Genomic DNA, 16,192 nt, shown 5'->3' on the forward strand with positions numbered 1-16,192 from the left:
CTAAAGATAATATTTTACCATAAGAGAAATTTGAGTATCTTGAGGCATAGAAATATACTATATACATTTTTGCTGTAGACACTTTTCGAGCAGTAAGTGGGTAAGGCATGCAAGGACAGCCAAAACACAACAAGCAGATGTTCTTTTTCCTCAAAAGTCTTTTCCTTTTGGAAGCCAAACGTTCCCATCAGGGCGATATATAAGACAATCTTATCTCTATAGAACCCTCATTCACAATCCACAGGAGGCTTTCTCTCCCTTCTACTTACCTCTGGTGAGTTGCTACGATAGTCTTCCAATTTCCAAGATAGATGTTTGTAATTGGAGCTCTAATTTATGTTCAAACCTTGGTGCTGGATAATGATATGGAGCATTGTAATTTGCTGATGCAAATTGTACGTATAATGGGGAGCCATAAAAGCCTCCGCAATCTCGGAGACTTGCCAAACACCCTGAGCGTTCATTACAGCCCTCATTAAAACATCCGCATCGGCATTGGGACCTCTTACAAATGGAAGAAGCGTGTAATTGCTGCTTGATTGTGGTATATGTAACATATGATAAAGTGGAATTACCACTTTATTTGTCTACAGTGTCGGTGAAAGTTAATGGGCAGAAAGCCTAAAGGAAACAAATCCTTAGAGCGTTGTTGGACTACAGTGTTTTGGATAAGTGGGCCAAATGTGAGTTAGGGGACAGTGCATCCAGGACAAACTGAGAGTGATGATATTCAAGGCGTTGCTTAGGGGGTATAGCTAATGCGTTTACCCGCGAGAGTCTGTGCTTCATTTGGACCAACTTCAACATGGGCATATGCTGGAAATAAATGAACTGGATTTAATAGAATAAAAGATTAGTATTGTTCTTTTCCATTAGCTAGGTCCAAAGCCATCACCATACATTTACTTTACGGGTAATGAAACTCGATTGGTAAATGTTTAGATGAACTACCAAAGGCACCTTTAGCAAAAATATATTTTTCACAAATGTCAATGCTTCCTTCAAAAGTATGGCTGCTAGCCATTTTCAGTTGTTGATTTCAATTCAGTGCTGACAAAGAGGACAGGCAGAACCCGACAAAGTGGAATGCACCAGATCATGAGCAGCCTTAAGAGCAACACCGATTGGCAAAGGCATTAACAGTTAATTTTGAGCAACGGCGGGTATTTTCCAGAGGACTACTCAACATAAATTCAAAGTGTCCCATTTTATTTAAATGACCTGTCCAGAGTGCCCATTGTATTTGTGGCTTTCTAATGCATCTCCATTAAAACAAAACCCGAGCAGCGTAGCTAAAAATCACACTTGTCTCCACACCTCTGAATGACTGCAGAGCGCTATGACCAGAGCTGTATGTGCTCAGCCACTGGAAAAGGATTTTCAGCCAAGCCATTCAGCCAGGGCCCCAGAAGACTGAAGCCTTTATCTGCAGACCCGTTGATTGATGTGTTGTGGGCCCTGTTGCGGTTAACAGCAATTTTTATCTGTTGCTAACGGCAACAGCCCAGGTTCCTGATGTGTAGAGAGCAGCAGGGCCCGGGATCTGAAGCCGGACCACACACAGGGATAAACAAATAGGTTTTCATGGCAGACAGCCCTCATGGAGAGGCCACTGACAGGCAGCGCCCCACCCCAAGAACAGCACGATGTCAGGGCTCTGACCCACTCCTGCTGTGCTCTTGGTTTCCTGCACTAATTTTCACCATGTGATGAACCGCTGCTGTGGAGACACCTGCATGCCCCACTGACAAGGAATCAGTGACAGAGATAGAAATTTATAGACAAAGAGAGACAGAGAGTATTCTTAAGAGACTTCATATACAGGAAGACATCTTTTACTTAAATAATGTCCAAACTTTTCCCTTAGAGGGCCATACAATGTTTACTTGTAGTTATTAAACACCGTAAAACCAACCAATCAATCAAGCGATTATACTATATTTAAATGATGGGGTTACTTTGAAAAAAAGCTACATAAAGAAGAACACCAAATGGTTTGTGCATGCTGTGAGCCAATGAGAAGTAACGTTGTCACAGGACGGCCATCTTGGGAAAGGGCTGTTCAATCACTCATAACATTACAGACATTGGAGCACATACTTTGAAATAGCTTTAGATTACTCAAGTCTCCCAAATTGTCAATTGATTTTCATTTTTGTTTGCTTTGACACAAAAACTATGCTGCATTTAAAAAAAATATATATATACGAAAATTCAACATGAATCATAGCCACGTTGTTTAAGGTTTTTAATAAACAATTCCATTTGTAAATCTGTCCAGAATTCCGCGAGCTACAAGTATTTACAGTAAGTGGGTAAATCCGCCCCACCACCGAGCAGCAGCTGAATCTCATCTTCCTCTTCAGAATCAAAACAAGAGCAATCTGTAGTGGGTTGACCATACTTGCGGACATGATATGTTCACAAATCAGACCTTGACACTAAAAAGTGTTTCTGAAACTTAATTATCTTTATTCACTGCAGTGAAATTTTTAAGTTAATTAGTAGTAGTACTAGTGGTAATCCTTTGTCGACCGGTACACTTCAAACACTGCCCACCTCTCCAACACTTGAAGAAAAACAAAACAATTATTATTATAATTGCGGGCCATGTCGAAAGATGCCGCGGGGCACTAAAATGTGGAAGGCAAATCGCCCCAGGGCCATAATTTGGACACTACTGACTTAAATATTGTCTTTTATCTATCACTTGCTGTATTTAACAACTATTCTAGTGAATATGAATTGAATACAGACTAATAAAGGCTAAATGTAACTTATAGCATTATTTCTTGACTGCTTTGAAAAATGCATCATCACTGGAACAGCAAAGTGAATTTTGAGCTCTACAAATCTGTTTAAAAAGATTCACACACACCTCCAAAAATGTTGGACTCATTGAGCATTAAATGTGATTATGACACCCCAAGCAGTGGAAGTGAAGAATGGGTGTGTGGCAGCTCCAGGCAAGCTTTGCTCAACTAAACTGCATGGCTAAGGTTTAAATCCATGACTGCACAAAGATAAACCCTGCCAAAACAGTCAAGTGAGATTATATTGCATAGACAAAGATTGATGCTTTCATTGTGCATGAAAACATAAGCCATAGTTTGGCCTTGGGTGGTAAAAAAAGATAGGGGGTGGGAAACTAACTCAATTAATCTGAAAGGAAACGGTGGTGTGTTGTCTTTTTTGCCGAGCTTAACGGTCTCCTCCTCTGTACTATATATCCAGCCCAGGGGTAGTGACAGAATGGGTAGATCGTTGCAGTGAGATTTTCTGACAATTTCCCTGCTTCTTGTAACTCCTATCTTGCAGACACAGAGGAGGGTGCTGGGTTCTTTATCAAAAAGCCCCTGAGAGAGTGATAAATCGCTTGAGTCCAGGCCCATCCGCACTGAAACAACAAGCACGTAGCAGCGCAGGAAACAAGGCACATATATTGTCTCCCAAACATGGGCCAGGCTGTAATGAAGGCTGCACAAAGCAGACAGGATAAAGTCACCCTGATAAACAATTCCATATCCAGCCCCTCACACTGTGCAAGATAGGGGGTCAGTCCTGCTGTGACATATCCCTGCTAGACTGAACAGACTCTCTATTAGTAGTCACAGCTGAAAAAAGAGATGAAAGGTCGGGATGAGGATATCTCGGGAAGTGTTTTTGGCTCGAGCAATTTCATCATTGACAATAAACATAAACATAGGAGGTGTGCACTGAATTTAGCTTCTAGTTCCTTATCGCAACTTGTTCTTGTCAAAGAGAATTATGCTTTAGGAAAAGAAGCACTAAGGCAGTGTTCACACGGAATAAACGCCGGCTTCGTTCCTCAAAAGAATATGGTACAAACAGAAACGTTTCAAGACATGCGTGTGTCCAAAAGAGGACGCTGAGGACGCTTAATGGCTGTAATGTATATGCCAAGTCTGGAGTGGAGCTGTAACGCAGCCACAGGGAGAAAGCGTATGAGAAGAATCAGCAAAGAAGACGAACCACTGATCTGAATAGCCGATAGGCCAAAACTTTTGAAGCCGCGAGGCCGCCATATTACTCCTCTCAAGAAACGTTTCTCAGCATACGATGCTATACATTTACAGTATAGAAATATAAAGATATATATAAACATAAATATATTGTATATATACTAGCCTACGGGCTGTACATGTCTAATCTGTACGTATATGTATCGTTTTAGTCTTGCTACGAGGCCCACGTCACCCTCTTGTGCATATTCTGATATAATTTAATCGGCTAAGAGACCAAGAATGGGTCAATACAAAACCAAATGACTTGTCCGCTCTCGCGGCTTTAAAGGGAGAAGAGCGCTGGAGTGCTCCGGCTTTAACGGTAGAAGCGCGATCACACGCTAGGCCTTAATGGATTAAAAACATGGTAATGTAAATGTAATAAATTGTTGAAAAGAAGTAATTTTTACCATTTAGTGCACAAACATGAACCATATAAACCATGCAAAACTATTGTTGATGAAAATACACCGCGAGTCTGATATACAGTGTTCCCTTGTTTTCTGCTGGGGTTAGGTTCCAAAAATACTCGCAGTAAATGAAACCCGCTAAGTAGTTATAACTTCTTTTCTTTTTTCTTTTTACATTTATTATAAATGTTTTAAGGCTCTAATACCCCTCACCACACAGTTTATATACTTTTCTGATCGATGCATTTACATTTGCTCAGATTTCTCTTTTGTTTTAACATTCTCAATGTTCAAACCTTCATGAATTTTATAAAATAGGCACATTACTGTAAAACAAATTGCATGCAAAATTGCACACACAAAAAATCAGAGAAACAGCGAGTGAACTGCGTTATAGCGAGGGAGATCAGACCACAATAATTAGCATTTTTTTGGGTCAAACTGATAAACTTCATAGCCCCCCACTTGCTTTGAATTTGATGCCTGCAACACGTTCCCAAAAAGATTGGGGTATGTTTATAACTGTGTTACCTTTCCTTTTGACAACATTCAATTAACTTTTGGGAAGTGAGGATACTAAATATTGAAGCTTTGCACATGTAATTATTTTCCATTCTTGCTTGATGTACAAATTCAGTTGCTCAGTTCCGGGGTCTCTTTGGCTGTATTTTGCACTTCAGAGTGCACCACACATTTTCAATGCAAGAGAGGTCTGGACTGCTGGCAGGTCAGTTTTGTACTCACAGTCCTTTACAATGAAGTTGTGCTGTTGTAAAATGTGTGGCATGTGTCTTGGTCTTGCTGAAATAAGCATGGACGTACCTAAAAAAGCAGCTTGTTGCTTAGAAGTCAGCATATGTTGCTACAAAACGTGTATGTACCTCTCAGCATTAACGGTGCCTTTACAGGTATACAAGTGACCCATGCGATAGTCCAGGTTTCCTCACTCCTGGTCCTCGAGAGCCGGAGTCATGCAGGTTTTAGATGTTTCCGTCTTCCAACACAGCTGATTGATATAATCAGCTCATCAGCAAGCTCTACAGAAGCCTGATAACCCAATCTTTAGAATAAGCTATGTTGGAGGATGGAAATATCTCAAACCTGCAGTACTCTGACCTTTGAGGACTAGGAGTGAGGAAGCCTGCCATAGGCACTAACACACACCTGGCTACTGGCTTTTGAATAATAATATGGATGGTCCTTAACCTTTTTGTCTCAGAGGACATGATGACCATGAATTCCAAAAGCAATACGCCTTGAAAAACCACAGCACACTTTTTCACTTTGTGTTAGTCCTTCCCAGATAAGCTCAGACCTAGACAAGCCGGCGGCGTTTCTGGGTGTTGGTGATGTTCGGCTTTCATTTTGTACAGTATATTTAAACTTGCATTTATACATGTAGCAACAAACTGTGTCATAATGTGTTTCTGAAGTGTTCTTGATCCTATGCGGCAATACCCTTTACACAATTATGCTGGCTTTCAATACAGTGCCCCTGAGGGATCTGGGATTTTTGGCCTTACATGCAGAGATTTCGCCAGATTCACTAAATCTTTTGATGATATTCTGTACCGCTGATGATGGAATCCCCACAGTCCTTGCAGTTGCACAGTATGTTGAGAAACTTTTGGACTTTTTGCTCACGCAGATGTTCACAAAATGGTGACGCTCACTCCATCCTTAATTGTGAACAACTGAGCCTTTTGGGGACACTTCTTTTATTCCCAATCTCACTCTCACCTGCTTCCAATTAACCTGTTTGCCTGTGGAATGTCCCAAACAGGTTTACTTTACAAAGAAACTTAACTCAGCAAGCATCCCGATAAAGGAGTCACATTAACATTAAGGTGCACTATCTACTATTACTGTGTAATTATTTCAAAATGTGACAAACAAGAATCTTGATAAACAAGCATGATATTTTGTAGCAGGTCAGAGCAGTAGATGTCAATGTAGCAGAGCTCAACAGTCTTTTCTGTCGCATTTGTTGGTGCCCTCCTCTGTACTGGCCTGGCTGACCCTCCTACACCACCCTTCCACCTCCAACATAGCCCTCCACCCACATGCGTAGCCTCTCTCTCCCTTTTCCTCCAGTCATAACACTCAGTCCAGCCCCTGGCCTTCTTCAAGACCAACTCCTCCTCCCTTACCCACTCAGCCTTTGCCTGGAAGCTCCCTGGAGCCCCCCCGACCCCGCAACCTCTGCCCCCCTCTTCGAAACCATCATTCTGTAAGGCCCGGAGCACTTACAGATGAGATGCCTGCAGAAATCAAGTGGGCTCGGCAGCTGAGCAGATTGAGAGTCAGAGCTCAGTACCCAGGAGATGCCTGGAGGCTACAAACACTGCAGATAGCAATGTCGAAAAGCCAGAAAGTGGAGACAGACAACATGAGACTTCCTGCCCTCCTTACCGGTCTATCTTTTGCTTGCACAATGCCGCCTGCAAATCACCACCCACCGAGCCTTCGCCACATCCATATCCGACCCCCGTTAACAGCCTCGCTCTATGCCGACTCAAACTGACAGCTTGAGCCAAAGGCCTCCACATGCTTTTTTGGAAGGACATACTTGTTTTCATCTGTGAATATTCAGCCGCTGGGGAACGGAATGTGACATGTTCTATTAAAACAACGTTTTAAAAAAAGATGCATGCAGATCAATGTCTTTTGAAGTTACATTTTGTTGGGGGCTTTAATACAGTCCTTTGAGGCCGATTAGCAATGACAAACCATGTCAACCATTGTAGTTGTTTTGTTTGTTTAGATGGCTGCTTCCAGTTTGCAATATGAATTGCCATATGCCACTCATCAGCTAAAAGTAGAACACTTTAAAGAATGTTCCCATTATGAGCTCATCTTTACGCAAAGGACAGAAAGGACGACTGCTGTCTCTATTACCAAGAGACTACACACATCACTGAAATGAGAGCACAAATGTGCGGTTTTAAAACTCAGAGGGGCGAGACAACGGATGCTTTAACCGGATAAAAATAGCTTGCTGACAAATTGTTAGTGTGTCTACTGTGAAAGAATTAGCTGAAGATTTTGTGGGTGGATGTTTTGTCTTGTTGCACCATGAAAAACATGAATATCCTCTCACTGCACACACACAAAAATGGGGTTTACTGGTGAACAAAATGAACAGGGAGAGTAGCTTTTCATCCAGTCTGGCTCTTACCACCTTGAATTCCGAAAGCGCTGTGTTTTTGTGTTCCCCACCTCCATACAGCTTAATAAAGTGTTCCTTGAGAATTGTGCTCAACTACAATTTCTCAAATTGGCATTGCAAATCATGCAGTTCGGACGTTGACTTGACTCACATCACTCAACTCTTTAAAACAGCCACCAATGTTTTCTTAAGATGAACCCAGGGGCACTAGATACAATGAAAACAGCAGAGGCCCCAGAATTGAACCCTGTGGAAAACCATATGTTCCGTTATACATGTGAATTATATTGCACATATTCGTCCGACCACTTTCTTTTTTTGCTCAACATAATATGAAGGGATTTCAATAATAAAGAAATTGCACGACGTACCATCACAACATTCACAAGTTGACTACTGAGCACACCAAATTCTATACAGCTCCAAATGATGGCCAAATCAATCATATGAGTCGGGTGTGTCTTGACCTCCACCAAGCCCCTGAGACTAACTCCCCGAACCCCGGGGTTCGATCGAACCTCGATGAAGAACCACTGGTTTAACACATTTATGTTACATTGTTCTGTTCCACTGAGGGGTAGGACGTAAGAGAAAATACAACTGAATACAACATGCAAAAGTGGAAGGAGCCAAGATAGATGCTAATAAAACAACACACTTTTTGCCAAAGTAGTACAGGACACCTTGCTACGATTTAATCAGTCCAACAAAATTAATGCTTCTAATATGATTTCTCCATTACACTATTTAACATAATTAAAATGTAGAGCGCCGGGGCCATAAAGCAGGTCGTTGAAGATTGTAATTTGGCCATAAAGCTATGAAGCATGAAAATGTCACTTACCGAGTAGTCGCGGCGTGACAGCGAGTGAGTGGAACTCTGTAGGGAGAGAGAGGAGAACAAGAATGACCTTTAAGGAGCATTTCACTCCCTGACACAGACATGATGAAGCAGTGCCGCTTTAATATCAATATTCACGTTAACCTTTTACCCAGCCCGCCATGTATGCCGCAGCTGCAGACCACTACCTTACGTTCGGGCCTCCACAATGGCACTAAGCGAGCAGCCATACACAGCTGTGTATATATTTTACAGAGGAAATGTGTAAAACTTTAAATATTTTGTAAAATTACAAATACAAAGTTGTGTTAAAATGTGGTAATGGAATCATGTAAAAAAAACAACAACATTCAAAACCTCTAGTATAGGGCTGAGCAATATGTTATGAGGACCCCCCCATAATACTTTTTTTGCTGCTCCAGTTGTTCAAATTGAGTCCCTGCTGTTGGTCGGCTCAGTGTATGACTCTAAACTGTTCAACATTTTAAATGTACAAATATTGAGGATCAAGTTTCCATATGTTTTGACAAAGTACAAGATGGTTTTTTTTAATTATCGGCAAAGAAAAAAAATGCATTTATATAATTTATGTGGAAGTGGAAAATGTTTCAAAGCTTGACTGGTATCAGGATACATAAATAAAATCCCCAAAGGAAGAAAAAAAAAACACGGCCTTTTTTTAATAATGTCATCGTCCTTTGCTTTTTCTATAAGCCATACAAGCAAGCGAGGGCCAGGAGGTGGAATCCATTAAAATTGTAAAACAGCAGGGGGAAAAAATCTGATATTTTATTTTAAGGACATATCATCCAGACTTACCCAGAGGTAAACCTCAAACGTTACCAGTTAGAGTCAGTTATCAAACTAATCAATAATTATTTTTACATGGATGGACGAGTACTGATACCAGAAATCGGTATTGGGCCGATACCCACCCTTATATCAAGGCATTGGTACCCGCCGCTTGTGGCCGTTTTACAATCAGGAACTACAAATTAGGAATTAGAACAATATAAAATTGCCATTCAATTCATGCAATATTGGGATACATAGGTCTTTCTTTAAAATGATCTGTCATAGTTTTTTGAGAAATGTATCATTGTATCAAAAGTACCAGTGGTATCAGTACCGGTGACTACTCAAAAATGTAGTACTTGTACTAATATCGGTCTGAATAAAAGTGGTATTGGACCTCCCTAATTTTTAGTAATCAATTAATCGTTTTGATATTTTTTATTTAAGTTGTCCAAATGCTCAGAATGTCAGCTTCTCAACAGTAAATAAATAATAATCCATTCTCCATAGTCCTCCAGAAAAACAGACTGAATTAATTTAAAAAAACTAATGCTTGCACTTTGGAAAACGATCAGCATTGCTGCCTAATTTGCGACAAGTTAAGGGACAAATCAATGCCTGAATCATAATTAATGTATGTTTGTGTGTCAATTTAAAATGATGTCCTGTGTTTGAATAAAGGGATGGAAATTAAATTGTGATTTTTAATCTGATTCCTTGATTAATCGACAACATAATCAACAGATTAATGCATTTTTTTAAATAATCGTTACTTACAGCCCTAGCAATTAGGAGCGCCATGGTGCATCTCCTAGCATTGCAATGCCACCGACAATGACAATGCAAGTTATTTGAAAAGGCATACCTACACATAACAAAATAATAATAAAAAAAGATTCAGGTTCCAAAGAGAATTATTTTGAGAATTCATTGGAGTCCCCACAAAGATCCTGCTGGAAGGGGAACAAAGTAGGAAATCTAAATATCTATATCTAGAGCTAAATATTGCAAGGAGACATTTAGTCCCGCCTGTGATTTCCTATGCAGACCAGTAAATGCCAAACAAGAATAGGATGGACACAGAAAAGCCCGGATTTTCTCCTGTTGTCTGGCATAGTCTGTCTTCACCCAGCAGGAGCGCCAATCTCGAAATCCCTCCCTCTACTTTCACTTTTCACTGCTTTATTCTTCTGTTTAGGTAGGCAATTTCTCCCCCTGGCCTCTGGAGGGAACTTTTCTGCTAGAGCAATTTCATCCATGGGTCTACCTTCAATCCAAACAACCTCCCCCATACCTTCACCACGAGTGTTTCTTTCCTGGTGCCCCTCATCCATTCTTCCACACCTGTTCTTAGGCTTCAGCGCTCATCAACGCCTGTGTGCCCCACTGATTTGTAGGACAGCCCCCGTGGTGATGATTAGGCAGAAGTCCCGCCGTGAACCGGAAAGCGGGCTCTGCGGGAATCAAAAAGGCTATTCCATGTCCATCTCAAACTCTCTGATCCCTTCACTGTCAGACCGGGAAGGGGGAGGAGAAGACGGGATGAAGAGCTAGACATAAGCTCAATTATGTGCACAAAGACAAAAGTATTTTCTGGTGAAAATGAGATCTGTGTTCATACAGCAAGTTTAAACAGGCTGTGTACATCTGTATGAATACGTTTGCATGTACAAGGGTTGTGTGTTGCGCATGTGTGCTTAGGACATAAGCCTTCGGTGATAGGAGGCCAAGGCCATTTGGAATTAGCTGAACTATGTAGAGTTCATTCAACATGGCGCATTCTGGGTAGAAAGAGAGGCTTATTTAAATGATAATGAGGGACAATCCATTGGATTTAGTACTGGTGAAGGGAGAAAAAGAGGGGCGGGAGCAGGGGGATCCATTAAAACGCCAGCGGTTCATAAGCCATAGGGTCGGCATATAGCTAAACACTCTCTCTTAAAAGCCATTATACATGGCTCTCAATGGATTTCTGCAGTGCTTAGGACTTCAAAAGGATTTAAGAACTCGCCCCAGAGAGCGAGTATTTGGGGGAGGGTGAAGGGACGTGTGTGTGTGTGTGTGTGTGTGTGTGTGTGTGTGTGTGTGTGTGTGTGTGCATCGGTGTTCGTTGATAGAAAGCGAGAGAGGGCGGATGCTAGCGGCATGGAAGGGTTAACTCACAGCTCGGGAGAAGAAAAATGTTGCTAAATCCGCCCCCTAATCCTCTCCACATTTCCATGCCCCCTCCTCCATCCAAAAAAAACACACACAAAAAACAGAATGCATAAAAAATAAAATAGTGGAGAGAAGAGGGGGTGTTGTTAACATTTTCTCATCCTATATCATTGTTTCTATCATTGAGGAGCTGGAAAAATATTTTTCTCTCTTTCAGGACCAATTTTGCTAATCATGACTATATGAGGAGCAAAATGGTCATTTTGATGAGCAATATTTTGCAGGTTAATAACAAAGACATTAAGCAAGGATTTAATAAGACAACAAAAATTCGACAGTATAATGGGGAGGTTGTCACCTGAAGTACAAAATTTGGACCCAAACGCAGTCAAGACAAGAGAGGTTGGAAATTGAAAATTCGATAGAATAGTTGTGGATTTGGACAATCTATATTTTTACTTAATACATTTCACTTTATAACGGAAAACCAATTGGTTTCCTTTTTTAAATTCACATTCTTCGTAGCAGCAAACTGTATTTTATTGTCCAGAAACGTTTTCATTGCAACAATTTTAATAAATAAATTCAAGCTTAAACTTAACATTTCTAGTATTAAAAACCTTAGGCATTAAATAAAAATAATAATATCTTGAGCAGCTATACTACTCGAAGTTTTGGAAGTGTTCAAACAAAAATGAAGACATAGGAAACAGTTGAGAAGGTAAGCTATATTAAATGTTGATTAATGTTCTTATCAAATACCTTAAAAGTGTTTAGAGGATTTACTTGTTAGGTAGTAATCCTCAAGAAGGATTTTAAGGACTTTCTCTAGCTCAGAAAATAAGAAAATGTTCTCAACGTTTTAGTTGGTGAAAAACATTCATCTTAAAATTTTTTGTGTTCTGTATTATTAAACTACCTTAAGCTGTCAGACAATTCAACTGATTTCAAAAGAAGTGGTCTGAATTACATAACTCAAATGTATTCAAAATTCAACTAAAGTCTAGGGAGGATGATGTTCATTGTGTTTAACCTGGGCCACAAATCACTAGCTACACCATATCCAAAGTGTAATGTAATTAGCGTAGATGAGAATTAATGTGAATTGCCGAACACATTGACCATTGACATTTCATATATACGTTGCGGTAATTTGCTCCAGTTATGCACAAATACAGGCTCACAGACAAGACAAGATGTCTTCCCTGGTTATGAAGGGCACACCGCGGCTGCCGCCTGCCATGCTCTCCGCCTCCCAAGCCCTGCAGGGAGGGAGTGGAGTGAAAACTAAAGCCCTCGGTAGCGGCGGCCACTCTGAATATTTGTTTGAAATATTCAGATTAATCATGATGTGTAAAGGGCGTAACAAGTTAGCGCTCAGGGATTTCCGTAACATTTGCTGTTGTCATGTTTTCCTTGTGTCCGTGTTGTCTGTCTCGTCAAGTTTTATCATGTCCAGCTGTGCAATCAGCTCCCTCAGCCATACTTGTATCAGGTATCGGCCCTGGAATTGGATCGGGTATATGTGACAATATGTGATCCATAGACGATCCTATTTGCACTGACAAATCCATTATAAAGACATTTTGTTCCTGATTGTTTTTATATTTTGTCTAACAAAGTTAGGGTTAATTTACAACTGTTCCATTGTTGCTCTGTTATGTTAATAAACAATTCATAAGATCGGCAGATACTGAACCCAAGGTATCACATCGGAAGTGAAAGAGGCGGATTGGAACATCCCTAATATTGCCCAGGTGTCTCTGGTTGTCTTGTCAGTTTGTTTGTATTTAGTTCCGTGCTTTCTTTCAGTCTTCGTGGATTCATTGTCTACGTCATGTCTGTGCTACGACGTGTTGATGTCTTAAATATCCTGTTTTTAGACCTTGTTGATTTTTATTTTATTTTTTAGATTACTTACTTTTTTAATGTTGCGCTAAATAAATTTTTGGGGGTCGTACCAGCTTTACCGCCTTGCTTCCCTGAGATGTGAGTCCTCAACCCTATCAGTACCTGACAAAATAACAAGGAAAATGATGCAAGACTCGATGTCATCTGTGGAAGTTTATCAAGTCAGGTTGGTTGGTTTATTTGTAAACAGGAGTTTATTTGATACACCAACAACAGAACAACCCTCAGATCCTCCCCTCCCATATTTGCCTAATCCATGTGCGGCTTAGTGCTGCACCGCAAGCACAATTACCTAGTCAAAATAAACAGATAAAGAGCCAAGCATGGCAATGAACAAACAGCATCCCGGCCATTTTTTAGCATCTGCTCCCAAATTGATGCATGACTGTTTTTAAAGGCAGACAGGCGACAACAGCCACGTCACATTTGTCTGTGTTTCTTTTGGCGACGTGACAAGAGAAATCCATTTCAGTTGTGGTCGACATCATTAGCTAGAAGCTCTTAAAGCTGTCGTGACTTTGATCTGCTTGAGCACGTGTTATGCAAATTTGTGATGTTCTTGGTTTAGTACCAGTGATTTTAAGCAGCTGAAGAAAAAAAATGTAAGTAATGCAATGACAAGGTTTGTGATTCACGGGCCTGGGTTAAATGGAATACAAACTCCAGCTCAGACATGGGGAGACAGACATGAGAAATAGCAAGACAGCCAGATGGTTGGACATGGAGATGCGGATGGCATGGTGACAACCACCGGCGTCTGTGCGCCATTTCTTTGGCAGAGTATTAGAGAGATATTCCACATCTAACACTGTCAACAACTGCAGCGTGCAATTTCCAGTCTTTCCATCCCTCACCGCCCCCACCACGATTGCTTCCACCGTCACTCATTCCTGGCCCCTCCTTTTCACAACGTGTCATAGATTCCTGTCAGAGCTGTCAACTGACGTCGTGTTTTTATCTGACAAGCCCTGCTCTTCCTTTTGACTTTTTCATTAAGAGACATCCTTTTGTACCAAACGAGACGAGAGAGAGAGAAATGAGAGTGTATGAGAGAAACAGACGCTGCAAGACGTAGAAACAATGCGTACGAGGAAGTGACAGATTAGCGATTTTTAATTGGGCTGGATTTTCAATTAGAAAATTGAATAGCTTAAAACAGCGTATTTAACAAGTTCATTAAACCTTTTTGCTTCCAACAATTCAGCAGTGCTGGAGAAGGAAGCCTGCATTTGCTTTCTGGCTTCCTGCTTTTGACAGATAAATGAACACTCTGATTGAGTTTAGTTTGGGGGAATGGAGGTGCTGCTTGACAGGCGTTTGTTGGAATGCATATTTCTACATTCATTTAAAATGCTGCTTCCGATTTAGCATAAATTCTCATTACTTTCCCAGTATCTAAATTGCATTATTTCAAGCCTGACGTTGAACCAATGCATGGCCTCAATTTTCCTTTGCCACCTACTCATCCTCTAAATGAGCTGGCATATGAATTCTGCCACAGTGATAATTGGAACAGTTTCTTTAACTCATTCCGTGCCAGGGTCAGGCCACACTTGGCTAAACACTGTTAGGTCATATCTGCAGTACATTCAGCTGTATCATGGTTCAAATTATTATTAATAACTTATTAATAATTTACTGTGTACATCCAGTCAAATAAGGCTTTTTCAAATATATATTTTTATGAGCAAAGAGTTGAAAAAGTGATGGACTACTTAGAATATCTGCCATCTGATTTTAGCGTTTCCTTGCTTTGTTTGCCTCTTTAGGCCTTTTCCTGTAAAATGGCTCTTACCCTCTGTCAGAGGAAAATTTGTAAAACAATGGAAAAGCTTTGGCAGTGTCTCACCTCATTCAGCTGCTCCTTGTTGTAGCTCCTCTGAGGTAGGCAGAAGTCTGGCACCGTCTCATCCTTACAAAATTTGACCGGACAAAGCAGTAATGGTTTGATCTGGACGACACAAGAGAAAACCACAATTTGATTAAATTGTCTTTTCTCAACACGGTGAAGCTCTCTGTGTACAGTAGGCAGCAATGCATTATAATGCGGACTAACAATAATGGCTTCAAATGACTATTTATGGACTATCATTAAAATGACACAAGCTTGTTGGAATGGTGGAATATTTTTCTTTGTGAAAGTGCCTTTCTGAGGGGAGTTTGCATGTTCCGCTGTGCACTGTACTTATTTTAGTAGCCTGTTGGAGGACCTACGGTCGGTAGCTGAGACCAAGATTTTCCATACACACATATCCCATCAGAATGTCTTAGTTTTAAGATTGTAATATACTCCGCACGGATTCAAGACACAATGTGATGGATAGAGCAAAGCAGCCCCAGAATATAAACAAGCCTTTGTATGTAAGACTTTACACAGATTGTATTATTTCTGATGCAATGACGAAAGGTTGCACTGCACTGCGTTTAACAATCAGCTTTTATTTCAGCCGCTTACAGAAATTACAGCGGGCCACCACGTCCAGCAGCAACCCGTCGAGTCCCGATGCGCATGCGCGCTGACCCCAGTTGTCAACAGCATACAGAAGTCACATGACCCTTGTACAATATTGCAATATGTCACATCTCCCTCAACACGATTTTTTTTTAACAACAAACACACAAAAAAACTGATAACAAATGTTGACAAGAAAAATTGCACGTGTGTCAACTGGAACATATGCATCCTAGAAAGTATGTCAATTTCTCAGCATGTTCAAATTTGTGGACACTACATTTGTTTAATCAACCTCTGTGGGACTTTTATATTTTTGTTAGACCTCCTTAATTCCCTCTGTTCTGTAGTTTGTACAGATGTTGCCGCTGTTTCTAGCGCAGTTTGAGCAGAAACTGTATTTTCTAGTGGAATGTCTTCACTCTCCTGTGG

At 40.7% G+C, this 16,192-nt stretch overlaps 1 protein-coding gene across 7 annotated transcripts in view; it reads right to left on the minus strand.

Annotated features, from left to right (window-relative positions):
• Positions 1 to 16,192, minus strand: part of fbrsl1 (fibrosin-like 1) — a 318,527-nt gene that overhangs the window by 163,880 nt on the left and 138,455 nt on the right. For all 7 annotated transcript variants that reach the window (XM_086075771.1, XM_086075770.1, XM_086075769.1 and 4 more), the window contains exons 3-4: positions 15,158 to 15,259; positions 8,449 to 8,484 (exon numbers count right to left, since the gene is read on the minus strand). In XM_086075771.1, coding sequence (XP_085931897.1) covers positions 8,449 to 8,484; positions 15,158 to 15,259 — 138 coding nt within the window. The remainder of the gene's footprint in view (positions 1 to 8,448; positions 8,485 to 15,157; positions 15,260 to 16,192) is intronic.

The sequence above is a fragment of the Leptonotus elevatus genome, chromosome 5, assembly GCF_054856555.1.
Source record: "Leptonotus elevatus isolate MCC_2025b chromosome 5, RoL_Lele_1.0, whole genome shotgun sequence".
NCBI lineage: Eukaryota > Metazoa > Chordata > Actinopteri > Syngnathiformes > Syngnathidae > Leptonotus > Leptonotus elevatus.